Below are 17166 nucleotides of genomic sequence, written 5' to 3' on the forward strand. Positions count from 1 at the left end.
ACCTCTCCAAGGATCAAATTCAATCTGCTAACATGGTGTCACATCCATCGTCTATTTAAAAAACCCACCTACCACAGAGAGACTGTTTCTTCAGTTTAAAAAGCGTTGATCCTACTGTTCGTGGTGAGAGTGAGGAGACATGCGGCTCACCCCCGCAGGATTCAGTGGAGAAATGCAGGGCAGCCCTTACCTCTTTGGAATAAGAGGAAAAACCAGGTTCTGGCCAACTCCTGGATTGCGAGGAGAGGAATTAGCTGGGAGAGGTGAGCGCACACTCTGCTCTCCTGGGCAGTGTCCCCTCCAGGAGGGACTGTCCCCTCCAGGAGGGAGTGTCCTTCCGTTGGCCCCAGTCTCCGGATGAGTTCTTGGTGGCTGGGAAATCCGGAGGCCACAGTCCCACAGCCCCACACCACAGCTCACAAGTCCACACAACAAAGTCAGGCGGGTGTGAGGTGGAAATTGGAAGTAGCAACTTTTACTGATGGAAACTTAATGTGGGTACTTTCAATTTGGGGACCCAAGACCCAGCAGGCTCATTCATCGTGAGCATGTCAGTGAGTAAGGAGAAGGGGTGCACGGAGAGGGGCCCGGGTCTCAGGCTGGGACACGCTGTGTCCACTGGCCAGGCCCATCACAGCTGCCATCTGTGCCCTTGTGAGTCTATTCCCTCTTTGTTCTGGGAATCGTTCTGTTGACCTATTGTGGCTCTGCTGACCTCAAGTGACCCTCAGCTGCACATCTTATTTTGAAGGCCAGGACCAGGGGGGTGAGTGTACAGCAAGGCCAGCTTAGGCCCCTGTGATCTGCTGTCCCAGGGTGGGGGCCCTGTGGTGCCCACCAGCCCGGAGCACTGTGAGCATCAGTCGCTCCGGGAATGAGCCTCCGCTGGACCACAAGTCTTCTCTGTCATGGAACTTGCGGCTCCCCCTGGGACGTGCCGTCAACCCAGGAAAACCAGGCAGCGAGCCCCGGACCACCGGCCTCCTCCCTCCCCGCACAGGCCCCTCTCTGCCAGTACACAGCTGGGCGGCTGCCTCCAGCCTCTTTTTCTGATCTCACCTGTGCAGATATGGAGGGAGGTGCTGGGAACGTGGGAGGGCCCCGCCCCCCGCCCCCGCCCCCCGCCCCCGCCCACCTTAGAGAAGCCTCCCTCAACTCTCTCCTTAGAATGTGGAAGGGGAACTAAAGCTAGAAGGCCCTGAAGAAGCCACCAGCACTAGCTTCCCTGGTGACAGGTTCGTGTGGCCTCAGGGAGCAGGAGGAGGACAGCACGGTCCCTCGTGTCTGCAAGGACCTGGGGGCTTGCATCTGTGCCTACAGTGATGCCTCCTGTCCTCGCAGTCACTGCAGGGCATCCTGCAGGGCGGCGCTCTCCGCATGGTACACCAGAAGAGCAGACTTTGGATGCTTGAGGACTCAGGCGGGACGGGACTCCTCTGTCGGGAGCAGCCTCTGAGAGGCTACGTCAGCCTGCTGTGCTCTCCCACGGGGGCCGGTGTGGTCCAGGGATCCACCATTGTGAGGAGTTGATACTAAACAGGTTAGACCAACGAGACCAACAACCACAAACCATATCTATGGACAACCGTTTTTATGAAAATACTGGAATGAAAGTGGTCTTGGCACCTCCTAATTGCAAAGAACAAAAGCAACTCTCCGAATTTCAGAGATCTTTTGTCAGTTGGAAGAACATTTATACATGTGCGTGCATGTAAACACCCATGCATGGGCACACACTCACAGTGCACATTTGCACACACACATGCACACGTTCTGATGCACAAGCAGGAGCACTTTGGCACATCACTTGCTCAGCAGTAGCCCAGAGGCAGAACCTCTCACAAGTAAAGAGCTCAGGCCTCTGGACAGGCTGTCTGGGGGCCAGTTTTCATGGAACAGAGCAATTTGCAAAGGTTGTCTTAGTGAGAGGAGGGGACAGAGCTGCAGAGTGAGGTGGTGTCCCCCCAGTCAGTCTGTCATCGGCGGATGCTGAGGAAGTCCTACATGGGCCAGGCCCTCAGTGAGGAGAGAGACACACCCCCGCCTCATGGAGCTCACCTTCCGTCAGGGCGGTGGGGGAGGCAGACATTACACAAAATACAGAGTGAGCCGAGAGCCAGACAGGGGTGGTGGCGCTGGCCCTGTCTCTGCTCCCCTCCTCCCTGCCCCTCGCAGCCAGACTGGGTCATGTGATGGGGTGTGTGACAGGGACATGTGACTACTTCTGGCCCATGGAACCTCAGCGGACGTGATGAATGCTGTCTCCCTTGTGGGATGCACCACCCTCGGGCTCCTCCCACCACCCCCAGGGGAAGCAGCCTGGGGCTCTAAGTCACTGCTGAGGGGAGAGCCGCCTGACCTCGCTGGGCTGTGACACTGGTAGAAGTTATGACATCGAGCTCTGAGATTCTGGAGTCCGCTTGGCAGGTTGGTACAGCACATCTCTCTTAATGCAGTTCTCTTCTAAGTAGGCTGGCCAGAGGGGACCTCAGTGAGAGGGGACATTTGGGGGCAGACTGAAGGGGTGTGGGAGCTCACCATGCAAATGTCTGGGAAAGAGCATCCCAGAAGGAGGGCACAGCCGGTGGAAAGGGCCTGCGCTCCAGGAACAGTGAGCAGGCGGGTGAGGGAGGCAGGGAGTATAGGAGGTTCCATCAGAGAGGTGCCCAGGGCCCACAGGGCCCTACAGGCTGTGGGATTGATGGTAGGGCTCTGAGCAGGGGGTCAGGATGGAAGCAGAGAGCCCGCTGGGGCTCCTGACATAATCCGGTGAGCACTGATGGACCGAGGTGATGTGCTGGGAGCTGGGTAAGTGCCTACTCAATGAGTCAGAGCAGCTTCTTCACGTCCCAGGAAACACGAGACACCGGCGCCCTCAGCAGAGAAACAGGCCCAACCACATTCCCTCTCGGTGTCCACAGGGAAGAGAAGAAAGGAGACCAAATCGATTTTGGTTAGGCATCGGGAAGTTACCACTAAGCAGGCGGCCCTTCTTCCCCCCGCTCTTCCGCTACCTCCCTCAGACGATCTGTTTAGTTCATCTGGAGGAAAACGAGCCTCTGAGCAGAAAACGCAGAGAGAGAGGAAAACAACACCTACATACACACATCCAAATTTAAATACTACACATAGGATGAAACACCGTATATGTATGCAGACTATTAAAAGTCACGGCGGGTCCCGTCTGAGAGGCCCGACACCTGGGACAAGGCACGCCTGCAGGGAGGCAGAGAGGCTGTGCCCCTCCCTCGGCTCGGCACCCAGCGCCCTGGCACGGCCTCTTCCCTCATTGCTTGACTCCGTCCCTGCAACTCTTCTTCGATATCACCTAATCATCACGACAACTAGAGCTCAGTGCTGTCAGGATCCCCCTTTACACAGGGGAACCTGGGGCACAGAAAGGCTGAGTCCCCAGCCCAGATGCCTGGAGGCCACACTCCTCGCTGCTAGATGACACGGCCTCACTAAAATAACAAAATAATTCCTAGAAGCCAAGACACTTGTCCAACAGCCCGTGGTGGAGGCTGCCAAGTTCAACCAGACTTTCCCCTGGCACTAGACAAGCCCACACTCACTGTGGAAGCCTGCATCCGCCACCCTCTGGGAGGCAGGAGGTCTCTGCTAGAAATAAATACTCTGAGAATCGGAGGGAGTGCGCCCCTGAAGGGCTGCCTGGGTACTACAATGAGGCAGTGTAACGATTCAAATATACATTTTGGTTTTTAAAGATATAAAGTATCATTAATAGTCACTCGAATACACAGAGAAGTAATATGTGTTAAAGTGTTTGACTGGTTTAATCTCTGACAAACACAGAAATAGGAACTGACTCTGTTCCCCAAGGGCCATTAGGGAGAAGCCATTGCTTTCCCGTGGGGCACGGAGCGGGGCCCAGGAGCACTAGGCTGCAATCTCACCTTTGAAGCCTTCGGGCAGCTGTCTTAACTATCCTGGCAGTCAGACCCTCCTCCACACAACGAGGGGTCGGACAAGATGATTTCTAACATTCCTTCAAGTTCTCAACCTGTGATTTTGAGTCTATGATTTATATCCACCCCACAGGTGCACGTACACAACACTGATTCTTTTTTTTTTTTGTGAGGAAGATCAGCCCTGAGCTAACATCCGTGCTAATCCTCCTCTTTTTGCTGAGGAAGACCGGCTCTGAGCTAACATCTATTGCCAATCCTGCTCCTTTCTTTCCCCCGCCAAAGCCTCAGTAGATAGTTGTATGTCATAGTTGCACATCCTTCTAGTTGCTGTATGTGGGCTGTGGCCTCAGCATGGCCAGAGAAGCAGTACGTCGGGGCGCGCCCGGGATCTGAACACGGGCCGCCAGTATCGGAATGTGTGCACTTAACCGCTAAGCCACCGGGCCGGCCCCACAACACTGATTCTATCGCTTGTTTACACCAGACAGGAATAAAAGCACTCAGGTGGCAACTGAATCATAATTGGCACTAAATTAAAGCCAGCATCAAATACTCTCAAGAGAAGGTCGTGCAGTAATAACTTCTAGAGGACACTGATTATATTTGTGGAAGGACAGTTGGAAGTCCACGGGAAGGACAATGTGCATCCCGAGTCTTCGGTTATTACTGACTTGAGATGGAGTTTTACGTCGGGAAGGACCACTAATTACTAGCTTTATATCTTAGTTTAGTGATCAGGATACATTAAGTACAAATATTGCTTGAAAATTGCATCTCAAAAAGATTTCCTCATGGAAGATTCTTGGAAACAAAGTTTAAACAAAAATGCAATGACTTTTTTCAATGCTACATGAAAATTCTTAGGGTTTATAAATATGTGTGTGACAGACAGTATCTTCCAAATATGGCTGAGCATTTTCTCTGGTCACATGTTCTTACATCCTCCCCATCAAGAGGGGTACCCACCTACCCTCCCCTGGAACCCAGCAAGACACCATGCTGCCTTGAGGGGTGCACTAGGTCACAAGTGGGGTCCCGTGCCTTGAACCAAACCCCAAGGTGCGAGGAAGCTTATTATCCAGTTTGTTACAATAAATAGCATATAAAACTAATCATTACATTTGGCATAAATACCCCTTGAGGTCGTTGACTACCAAGTGATTATCTGTGATAAAAATTTAAACAGGAAAACATTCTTTTTTTTTTTTTTAATTTTTTTTTAAGATTTTATTTATTCATTTTTTCCCCCCAAAGCCCCAGTAGATAGTTGTATGTCATAGGTTCACATCCTTCTAGTCGCTGTACGTGGGACTCGGCCTCGGGTTGGACGGAGAAGTGGTGCCCTGGGGCGTGCCCGGGATCCGAACCCGGGCCGCCAGCATCAGAGCGCGCGCACCCAACCGCTAAGCCACAGAGCCGGCCCAAAACAGGAAAACATTCTTGCAATTTATTAAACACAGCTCTGCTTCCTTTGAGGAATGCACACAGACTTCTTTCTGACTGTAACAGGTGATGCTCACTGTAGGAGACAGGACACGTGTTAACTCACCTATTACTCACAGGCAGTTCTACTATCAGCCCTACTCACACGTGAGGAAACCAAGACCCAAAAAGGAGTACGCTGCCCGGACTCACACAGCTAGAAGGTGGTGGAGCTATACTACTTCCTGGAGAAAACGAGACATTTAAACTCACTAGGTCTCACTTCCCATGTGGGCAGCTGGGAAGTTCCCAGTTAGATGTGAAGTTCAACCATCGCAATTGCTGCTTGTTGACATATGTGCGCTCTTACTTACTTGATCTTGACTGCATGATTTTTTATATTTCACTGTTTCCTTGTGTGTTTTCTTACTGTAAACTAGCTCAAGCTTTGTGAAATAGACACACACATATACATGCATATATATAGATATATACTTATTATATATAATACACCCTAATATAGGGTATATTATATATATACTATTATATATAATATACCCTAATATAAGGGTGTATTATATATAATAGTATATATATAATATATATTAATATGTTAGTATTATATTATACACAATATATTAATACATAACATATTATATATTATTATTATATAATACCTACATATTAAATGTTTCTAATACAAATACTTTTTTCCTAAACATTAAACACAGATGATTCTATGTCCATTATTTGAGCAATGAACTAGTGCCCGTTTTCCCAGTGATTTTCAATAGGATTTTGTCCTCACGTGCACGATGTACGTGACTGAGCCAGGTAAAGTGCAACAACGGCAGCAGGAGGGCGACGGCCTCGTGACCCTATGACTGCAGAGCTGCACTGGAGTTCATCTAATTCGACAGGTACTCATCGGTTGGCTCTGATTCTGAGACCTGATCACGTCTGGAAGGAACCTCAGTCCTTCCGGAAGGAGCAGGGTGCCCTCTTCTGGAGACTTCTCTCCTTCGTCAGTATAATTAGGGAGACCTAAGGCTCCCCTCACCTCCACTGAGCTACCTGCCCTTGTTTTCGCCTGGGGACTAGTGAACTCTGGAGGGAAGGAGAGAGGAGGAGAGGGGTGAGGGTGGACGTTCCGCTTTCCTCCCTGCCTGGTTTTCAAATGACGAGGACAGTGGGTGCCATGTGTGTGGGTGTGCGGTTCAAAAACAGCTCAGTAACTGGCCCACTGCAAAATACCCTGGTTCCCCAAAGCTCAGACAACACACGGTTCTCTAGGCTACTGTGCCTTAAAATGTTTTCTTCCTCTTTGGGTAACCAGGCAAAACAGTCCTGAAGTATAGCAACACACTGTCTGAAAAAATGACAGGAAGAGATGTAAAAACAAGCTATTTGCTTAGATCTAAAGCAATCCTTCAGTGGGATTTCCCCCATGAAATGAAAATGTAAATAAAACTTTTAAGTGCATTGCTAAGTAAATGACCATCTCTGGCCATCACAAAAATATGGAGGAAGTTTGTCTGGGTTTAGTTGTGCAAACTGTGGTTTCGAGTCTGCAGTGGGTAAGCCGGCAACATAGGGCACCTGTGCCACAGTCAGTCCCCGGCTGCAGACTTCTCTTAGACTCTCCAATTCAGGCCTCCATCGGGACTCTTACCAGCTGAAGTACCACACTACTTTCTCTGGCATCCACAGGGAACTTGAGTCTGTGTCCTATAGAAATGTGTTAGGTAAAGAATAATGGCCTTCTCAATATTCCTCACACTCCCCCAGTTCCTCTAAAACGGAGACAGAATGATCACCAGGAGCTGGAAGATTCTTGATAAATGGTTGCTGATGACTCAGGGCTCACAGAACATCATGAAGGCACGGATTCCTATCACACTCAGGAATTTCCATCTAGTCAAGATAAGACCTTTTCGTAAAGTGGGAGGGAGCTGCTGATTTCATCTGGAGTGACATTTGTACAACACCCCATAATTTAAAAAGAATTCTTATATATATTCTCCAGGATTATGTAGTCAAGGTTGAGAGCCAAGATTCTTTTAGCTTCTTTTTCCCCCGTCACTCGGCTCCTTTAGACTGCACCTTTCTGTGGATTCCAGGAAAGTGTTAAGAATGCAAGATTATTAAGCAGACACCCGCCCGCTCCTGGGAGCCTCTCGAGTCTATATTACTCAGGATTTCTGGGCACACAACAACAGGAACCCAGGGGGCATCCCAGGCTACCCCTACTCGTGGTCAGAGGAAGGGAGGACGCCTCCAGACAGCAAACTCCTCACACTTCCCTCTGCCATGACTCAGCCTGAATCCAGCGGCAGCTGTACACGTGGGAAGGTGGTGGTGAAGGAAGGGTTCCTAATGACTAATGGCCGAGAGCTCGGCAGGTGGGAGCTACACTCACGCAGCAGATATGTGAGCCTCCCTTAGTGTCTCTCGCACTGGGACATCCCAGTCAACAAAACAGGCGGAAGTTTGCTTGAGGAAGTGTTCTTCCCATTAAAAGACCAATCTAACACAAACATTGAACATGTTGTACACCTGAAACTGATATAAGGTATGTCAATTACACCTCAATAATAAAAAAAGACGAGTCTGAGTTTGTGATGATTGAAATATTTGCATTTCCATTGGTTTTCACATTCAACTCTAGATAATAACTCTTCAACTTGAATATCTATTTGAAAAGGTTAAAGACGGCTGCCTCTGAGGGTGCTTCAGGAATGATACTATGTCATAATTTAAGGAAAAGGCTATTACAGAAGATCTTTTTCATGTTATATTGAATATACATTATATACATGTATATGTATATGTGTGGTGTGTGTGTATCCGAGAGTAAGAGAATTTCTAACATTATTATGAATAGTCCTAAAAGCAATTAGCCAGGGGAATAAGATAAAGATGATGTTTGCTTTAAAAATAAGTAAGCTTAGCCAAAATAATTCTAAAACTTACTCTTATTCATATATAAAACCTAAAATTGGACATATCCATTTTGTCATTTTCTTTTATGTGTTTATATATGTGTAGCTGGAATATAGGAGTAAAAAGACAATTTTTTTTTTTTTGAGGAAGATCGGCCCTGAGCTAACATCTGCCAATCCTCCTCTTTTTGCTGAGGAAGACTGGCCGTGGGCTAACATCTGTGCCCATCTTCCTCCACTTTATACGGGATGCCGCCACAGCATGGCCTGACAAGCGGTGCATCTGTGCGCGCCTGGGATCCAAACCGGCGAACCCGGGGCGGCCGCAGCAGAGCCCGAGCACTCAACCGCTTGCACCACCAGGCCGGCCCCAAAAAGATAATTTAAAGAGACCTTTACTTTAGAGGTTTACAGATGGATTTATTCTTAAAATCATCGACACTCAGACATTCCATTCAAATTCGCAGACTGTCTTCCCTCTACATTCTCAAGAGGGCAGGCTGCACCTCACCACCTGGGTTGCGTCTTCCACTCCCTCCTCTCCCTCTGCCCCTAAGAAATGGGAACGCTACTACCGAAAGGAGTGGATTGTGCTCAGGCAAGCCCTCAAGAAAATTCCTACGAAAATCAATTTAAGGCACGTAGAAACTAGGAGAGCATATCGACATCCTTTCACACTCGCCTGATTTCCTCATTGTTTTCGGTCTCTGGGCCTCTGAGTTGTGTTGATTTTCATGGAAGCTTAAGATATCGAGAAAGAGGGCAGCAGAACTCCTGCAATTATGTGTGCTTGTTCAAGGATGGAATTAGAGAAAAGGAAGGGATTTTTGAAAAAAACAAGTATTTGAGGAACAAAAACTTGGGATGGATTTTCCTGCCTGACAAGTGAGATACAAAGAAACTCTTTCCACAGATGAGTGGTGACCCAGCCAGGGAACAGGGCAGGAGGCCTGTTTGCCTTGAGCATCATCACCTGCCAGCGGGGCTGACCTGGTTAAAGGAATGCTTATTTTAGGAGCCAGAAAATCGCTCCCTTTCCTTTGAAGGAGCAGTGAGATCTCAGGGTCTGAGCAGGTTGCATGCTGCCCTTCAGTTCTCAGCAGACAGCTCTGCTCCACGTCTCTCAAGCCACTGAGCTTGGGCAAGTCACTGAGCATCCCCGTCACAGGGGCACAGGTGGACCCAACAGCGTGACGGTAACAACCAACGAGAACCTGTCCACTCTCCCCCGGGGGAGCAGAAACTAGATGGATGACAATATGTAAAGGCAACTTATGTTACTAGGGTACTATGAAAAATAAACTTTTATAGAAAACAGTTATTTCCCAACACCTCAAGTCATTCTTTGTAGTTGAAATAAATACCACTGTATCTAGGCTTTGGGACAATTTCACTTCCTCATTAGTTGCATTTTACTGGCACCATTAGGGTTTCTAACGCCCACACACAAAGGATCAAATAGATGATTGCAGAAATACCCTACAGTAAGGGAAAATCTGGGAAGTCTCGAGCATCTGAAAAAGGCATGCAAACAAACCCAGATGGGTCAGACAGCACGGTTCACAGGGCAGTCTTGTCGGGGGAGAAGGGGATTGCAAGAGGCTGGTGAGGGGGCCTCACTTTCCATATTTCTACAGAGTCTGCATTTTTAACAAGGAAAACAGATTCATAGATGACTCATGTAATTAAAAAGTTAAAACCTCCCCCAAATGAGAATATGCACACAATTATCGTAGGAAATTGTGTCTTCCCATTTTTATGTTACGTACCAAACACATCATTGTCTCCTGAGGTCTCCTGGGAAAGGTCTCGCAGGTTTCTCTTTTTCTCAGACTCTCCTCTGTTCGTTTCGCCGTCCTGAAAAAAAACAAAACAAAACATGACCCTTTCTTAAGATACTATGCTTTATCAACAAAATAATTTAATGCGTTTCTCTCCTTATGAGTTTTGTAGCAGATAATCACATTCTCATATATATCTGAAAGGTAAGAAATAGTCTTGGTTCAGGGTGGTTTTCTGCAGAGGATTCTGACTCTGGCTTGTCTTCTCTGTCTGAGCACACAAGCATTCTCTTGTTCCAGTGGGTATGTCTTCATACAAAAGAAACTGAACATCATCTGGATAAAATAAATTAGCTAGTCACCATCCCACGTACTCCAGGAGTGTGTCCACTCAGTGGCCATCCTGGGTGAGCGAACGCGTGGGTCGGAATTGACAATGAGCCTGACCTCCCTGAATTCTGCCTTTGACTGGAAGGCTTGGTGGGAGAACAGGCCCTTTCAGGGCAGAAATCGACGTTAACATCCACGTGGTGCCCCTGCGTGCACTGAGGATGGGGGGCAGGCACGATGTGAGGGGGCTTCTGCCCTGGGCCTGGGCACCAACTGCCGCCCTGGCGCTCCCCTGGGCATTTGCACCCTCAAGACATGGAGTTTCTTCCCTCTCCCCGGGTCCCCCTTCTGCTCCTTTGTGGAACACTAACAGCACACCAGTGTGCACATTCTTTTTGAATTTAAAATTCTAAGTGCATAGAGTAGATGCGGTTCAGTTTCTTTCTATTTTTTGAAGCTATTTTATTAAATTAATATGGAATGCTTGCATTTGACATCAAATTCAAAAGGCCCTGAGAGGATCACAGTGAGAATGGCCCCTGTCCCCCATCTCCCGCCACCCATGCCCCTGCAGGAGGCCCCCGGTGCTCCCAGCTTCTCCTGTTCTTTCACGATGGTCTGAGTGTCACCGACTAGGGGCCTGGAGAAACTCAAAGGTGGAAGCAATGAACTGTTTTTCCAAGTCGTTTCTTTTCCTTTTGTATGTTAAGGAGATATAACCACCAGCCATCCTGAAATTCACCAAGCCTCACCACAGAGCTATGCTCATGACCTTTGCCTTATTTTTATTTATTTATTTTATTTATTTATTATTATTTTTTGTGTGTGTGAGGAAGATCAGCCCTGAGCTAACATCCATGCTAATCCTCCTCTTTTTGCTGAGGAAGACCGGCTCTGAGCTAACATCTACTGCCAATCCTCCTCTATTGCCAATCCTCCTTTTTTTTTTTTTCTCCCCAAAGCCCCAGTACATAGTTGTATGTCATAGTTGCACATCCTTCTAGTTGCTGTATGTGGGATGCCGCCTCAGCATGGCCGGAGAAGTGGTGTGTTGGTGCACGCCCGGGATCCGAACCCAGGCCGCCAGTAGCGGAGCTCGAGCACTTAACCACTAAGCCACGGGGCCCCCGACCTTTGCCTTATTTGCATGTTCTCCAACTGAGCCTGTGCAAGCAAATGCCCCCGCCTCTCCCTTTTGAATATTCATTCCCAAACTGAAATAAAGGTTCCTGCTTCCCTTCGTTCAGGGACACCTTGACTTTGGAAATGATTCCTCATGGCCTCCTATTTGCTGCAAATACAATTTACTTTGTGAGACAACTTCCACTGCTGTAGAGTCTTAGGTAACTCACCAGGAGGCAGCCCACTTGGTTCGGTATCACTCGCACATTCGAGCACCTGCAGAAGCACGTGCTCTCCCCTCCCTTCTGTCTTCACGTAAACGGCGGCCACTCTGGATGCCACTCTGCTTCCTGCTTTCGTCACTAAACAGGCAGCCAGGAGGCTGTCTCCGGCCTCACGGGCCGTGGGTCCACAGAGCATTCCAGCACGTCAGATACTCGCACAAATCTGACGGGCTCCCACTGATGACCACTAACATGTTTGCATTCTTCTTCAATTACCACCAACGGTGCATGAATTCTCGTTCACTTACTCACACTGCACATGTACAAGGATACATTTCTGGAAGTTGAATAAGTCAAACCACAATCTTCTAAAGACAGTGCCCGAGTTGGCCTCCCGCCAGACAGCACGGGGGCGCCTGCTTCTCTGAGATACCGGAGCCTCTTACTTTGTCCTCCATACTTATTTTGTATCAGTTTTTTCCAGACCAATCTCTCACTTCCCAAAAGTTTTAACCTAGGACCATAAGATATGTATAGTCTCAATTTTACATTCTTTTCCTTCTAAAGAGGAGAGGGAACAGGCACAGTAATTAAGACCATAATCTCCAGAGCTAGACCTTTTGTGTGTGCAGTTTGGCTTGGCTTTTATTTATTAGCTGTGTGACCTTGGACAAGTCACTTAACCTCTCTGTGCCTCAGTTTCTTTTCCTATAAAAGAGAGGAAATACTGATATTGCTTGTTATGGTTTTAATAAGGATTAATAAAGATAATATTTATAAAGTGCTCAGAACATGCCTGGCACATAGAAATTGCTACATGAGTATTTAGTAAATGTAATGGAAACTCTGAAAAAAGAAATCCCCTCTATGTTAGCTACTGGCATCTTGCTGCCTCCTCTCCCAGTCTTGTTCCCAAGTTACCGCAGGCATGGTTGACCTGCCCAGCCTTCTCCCCCCCTTCTCGGGGACCCCCTTCCCTTGCTCTAGTGAATCTCTGGAGACAACGCAGGCACGTGGCTCCAAGGTCCAGTAACAGCCTCCGGGGGCTTCTGGGGACAGGCTAGAACAGTGTGACCCTAGGGCTGTTCCCAGCAGTGCCTTCCACCCACTGCAGGAGTGGAGGGGCTGCCACCCCGAGAAGCAGAGCTCAGGTGTGCAGGAACTCGGGCGGGAGACAGGGAGAGAGCTGCGGGCCCCTGAGACGGGCTGTCTCTGAAGCCGATGCCTCGAAGTTACTGAGCCAGGAAATTCTGTCTCTGGATTTCCCCCTCCCTCCAGGTTTCAGGACTTTGATTTGGGTTTGCCGCTTGCAACAAAAACTGTCTTGACTAACGTGTGTCTTTTCCTGAGGAAGCCAAAAATTATTCTCCCGTCGACGTGAGGTCTGAGTCAGCCCTGGAGACACTCACGGTCACAGACAAGTCTGCACGTGTCTGTTCCGGGGGTGGGGGGCAGCCAGAGGGTAGAGAGGGTGGGGGCCCAGGCCGGAGCTGACCTCTGCGGCCTTGGGAAGAAAAGAGGTGGCGGGACCCGCCCTCCCGAGTTCACACCGGCACCCCCATCCCGGTCACCAGGGCCCCCTCTGGAAGCCCTCCACTCCAAATGGGCTTGGGGTTTCCGGTCCACCGCCAGGCAGGCGGGAGTGGATGAATGGGGGGATCCCACCGACTAACGCTTTTAACCTTTCCCCACAATTAAATGGTGTCCACTGTCACACGGAAATAAGACCCTGATTATTTAACTCATAAAATTGAGGAGGGGAGAGGCTGCCTCCATTTTCACCAACAAAGCTAACGCTGCCAGTTGGTCATAAACTAAATTGGTGTTTTCCAGACTGAGATCCACAGTCTCATACCAGTAATTATTAATAGTCAATAATACAATGTAACAGTGTGCAAACCCCCTAGTGGTTGAAGAAATACAAAGCAAAACAAGAATGAGATACTATTTTCTAACATATTGACAAAGTTGGAAAAAAATAACTTCCGGTGTTGTTGGGAATGTGGTGAAACAGGGACTCTTCTGGGAGCTGGAATAAACATTCGCAGCCTTTTTTGGAGGACATGTAACAACAAAAACCGTGCTGGCCCTCTGCCTGGAGCATCCCCGCCCCCGTTGTCTGACCTCAGGGTCCAGGCCAAGGTCAGAGCCTCTGGGAACTCTGACCGCCCTCACAGGCCCCTCTCAATGGCTTCCCTGCTCCCAGTCTCCATGTTTGTTTATTTCTCTCTCTCTCCCTACAACACTGTGAACTTGCTGGGAGTGAGGACCTTGCCTTATAAATCTTTCTATCCTCCAAACCTAGCACAGTGCCTGGTACCCAGCAAGTGCTAGAGAGAAAGCTTTTCAATTTTATGCTGCTTAAGAATAGTTTAAAGTGAATAATTTGTTTCAGCAGAAGGGGACAACAGTAGCTTAATATATATACATATATATATATTTTTTCATATCTACCTATTTAATTTTAGAAGAGAAGAAAACTAGGAACAAAGAATTTCTTGATAGATTCTTTTGGTCAGCTATAAATCCATGTTATGTTTCACATCTTGCTTCTCTGCTAATAACAATATCATATTCTTCACTAACTACAAAATAATAAATATTGAGAAGTAATTAATTAAATATAATTTAGCTACCATTTTATTCACAGTAGATATAATTTTCATGCTTTATCATTTCTAAAATCAGGACGCTCCTTACAACCAATAGTGTCTTCCATCAGAGTTAGCAGTGTTTTCCCTCTTAGGGGATGTAAAATGATGTTGAGTCTCAGAGATGACGGCATCTCAGGCTCAGGGGAAAAGCTTGATATTTAAAGCAAATCACTTGCTTTCAGTGAGTGGAGGTTGATAACATGATAACACAACTTCCCAATTCCATTGCTAGGGCTGGAATGGAATTCCGTTATTGCTAGGGAATAATGGTGAAGAGATATTCTGCATCTATGCCCAGGCCTCGTGCAGACTTCCTCACTGCAGCAACAGAACGTCCAATGTTTACTCCTTACGTTACAGTGGCCACAGGTGGAACCTGGGGTAGTGATGACAGAGAGGGCCTCAAACACACTTCACTCAGCCCCTCCAATCTTCTCTCCCTTCTCAACATCAACCCTCTAAGGAGCAATGAGTTCAGACAGTGGTGCCCCACAGTGTGGAAAGTACCTGGGAAATTTCCTGACTAATTTCTGCCCAAATAAAAAGCCTGTTTCTGAGACCTGATACTGTTGCTAATCCACAAATATAAAAAATGTCCTTATGAATGACACATTTTCAATATGCAAAATGTCTACCAGCAACACAAACAAAATCAAGATGATGTGTATCAAACATAATGGAATTTTCATGATACAGAAATAAGAGCTTCCTGTAAGTAATAAAACGTGATAAAATGCTCAGATATACAAAAAAGGGGGTCGGTTCCCATTACCTGGGACCTCCCAAAGTGTCACTGTCCCCATGTGTCCTAATTTCCAAATTGTGCCTGTGACTACAAGTATCTAAATGCATTTGGAGCCATTATGGTTTCTTCATAATAGTTGTACCAATTTCCATTTCCATTGACCTAAATACGTGAGAGCTGACCTGTGTAAGAACTCACTTACTTTTCCATGTTAATTTTAGGGGCAAATACAAGCAAAACTCTCATAATTATAAATGTAGATTTTAAAATATTTCTAAGTATAAATGAGATTCATTATTCAACAACATTGCCACAGTATTCATTATAAACTAAGCAATTTACCCCAAGCAAATCTTCTCCACCCAATATTTAATTTTTTTACTTAAAGTTTTCATTCGTGTGTGATTAAAACGTCTCTTTTAGCCACTGCGTTCTCAGCTTAATGGATGAAACCCTTAAGTGACACATCTGTTCAACCCCCTCTAAGTGTCTCTTGTCCCCTGTTGCCACGTCCAGAAGTGCAGTGAAGCCTGTCCCACTCTGTCCCTCTGCTCTTTTATGAGCTGAGGGTCTCTCATCTCCTGCCCGGGTCTTGGGAGCAAGCTGAGCAGACAGCATTTGCTCGTCTTCACTGGTTCCAAGTGGGCAACTTGAACGGGAAACCACGAGATGGAATTTGTTGGTCTTTAGTGTCGGAAGGGCTTTTAAATTCTTTTTAAATGCAAGAGTGGATATTTCTTGCATTTCCTAAGGAAATAACTTTCACATGCCTCCTCTTGAAAAGATCAGTTATTATATACATTATCTACAGAAAAAAGGGGTGTGCAGAGTCCCCTCTGAACAGCATGCAGGGTGGCCAGTCACTGCGTAGCTGGAGGGTCCATCAGAGCCAGAGGAAGCGTCTGCTCAGTATCAGAAAGGCTGTGGTTCTGGTTCTGAGTGAGAAGTCGGTTCTACTAAATTCTATTAGGATTCAGAAGGAAATTAATTAGGTCAAACCAAGGATTCCCAAACTGGACTTAAAATAGCCTAGGGAGAGTTTTTGTTTTTTAAACAAAATTCATTTATTCCTAGGGCCTTTGACAGGTGGTGGGGTGACCGTATGCTGCCTTGTCACTGTGGCTAAGCAGAGTGTGGATCAAGACCTCCACGCTCCCCAATCCATCAAATTCCACAAGTAGCTACCAAACTTCACTCCTTGTTCTGAGTTAAACTGTGTCCCTTAAAATGGTATGTCCGTACCCTAACCTGTGGTATCTGGGTGTCACCAACTACGTGCCTCAAGAAACGCAAAGGTGGGTTTGGAAGCAATTAACCGTTTTTCCAAGTTGTTTCTTTTCCTTTTGTATGTTAAGGAGATGTAACCACCAACCATCCTGAAACTGACCAAGTGGGAAACTCAAGGGAGATGTAACCACCAGCCATCCTGAAACTGACCAAGCCTCACCACCAGAACTACACCCATGACCTTTGCCTTATTTTTAATGCGAAGATCTCTCCAGGAGGAGCTTAGGCCTCATTACATGGAAGCATGTTCTCCAACTGAGCCTGTGCAAGCTAATACCTGCCTCTCCCTTTTGAATATTCATTCCCCAACTGAAATAAAAGTTCCTGCTTCCCTTTGTTTAGGGATACCATGACTTTGGAAATGATTCCTCATGGCCTTGTGGGAGATCAAAATTGGCCAGCCTGAATTATGTCTCTTTACCTTGATTATTTTCTCTCACAGACATTTGACCTCCCCCAAACTGCCTAACGAATTTAACATAGAAGGCCTGTTTCAGGAAGGAGTTACTACCATATGATGGCTGTAATCCAATGTAAAATAGATGTTACAATAGGAAAGGCACCAATAAGCCCATCTTATCAAAAATTCTCTCTCTCCCAGGCCACGTTCTCTAGGTGGCCCTGTAAGGAGTTGCCAGACAAACATTTACATTTATAAGGGAAATCTCCACTTGTAAAGGTATCTCCCTCTCTGTACTGGGAAGAGGGGGGAAGATGATCTTATCTC

General features: G+C 47.2%; 1 protein-coding gene across 3 annotated transcripts in view; it reads right to left on the reverse strand.

The window, feature by feature from the left end:
• The window catches only part of MBP (myelin basic protein), a 148699-nt gene that overhangs the window by 72226 nt on the left and 59307 nt on the right, over positions 1 to 17166 (reverse strand). For all 3 annotated transcript variants that reach the window (XM_058557327.1, XM_058557328.1, XM_058557329.1), the window contains exon 3: positions 10066 to 10153. In XM_058557327.1, coding sequence (XP_058413310.1) covers positions 10066 to 10153 — 88 coding nt within the window. The remainder of the gene's footprint in view (positions 1 to 10065; positions 10154 to 17166) is intronic.

This window comes from Diceros bicornis, chromosome 16 (genome assembly GCF_020826845.1).
Source record: "Diceros bicornis minor isolate mBicDic1 chromosome 16, mDicBic1.mat.cur, whole genome shotgun sequence".
Classification (NCBI taxonomy): Eukaryota; Metazoa; Chordata; class Mammalia; order Perissodactyla; family Rhinocerotidae; genus Diceros; species Diceros bicornis.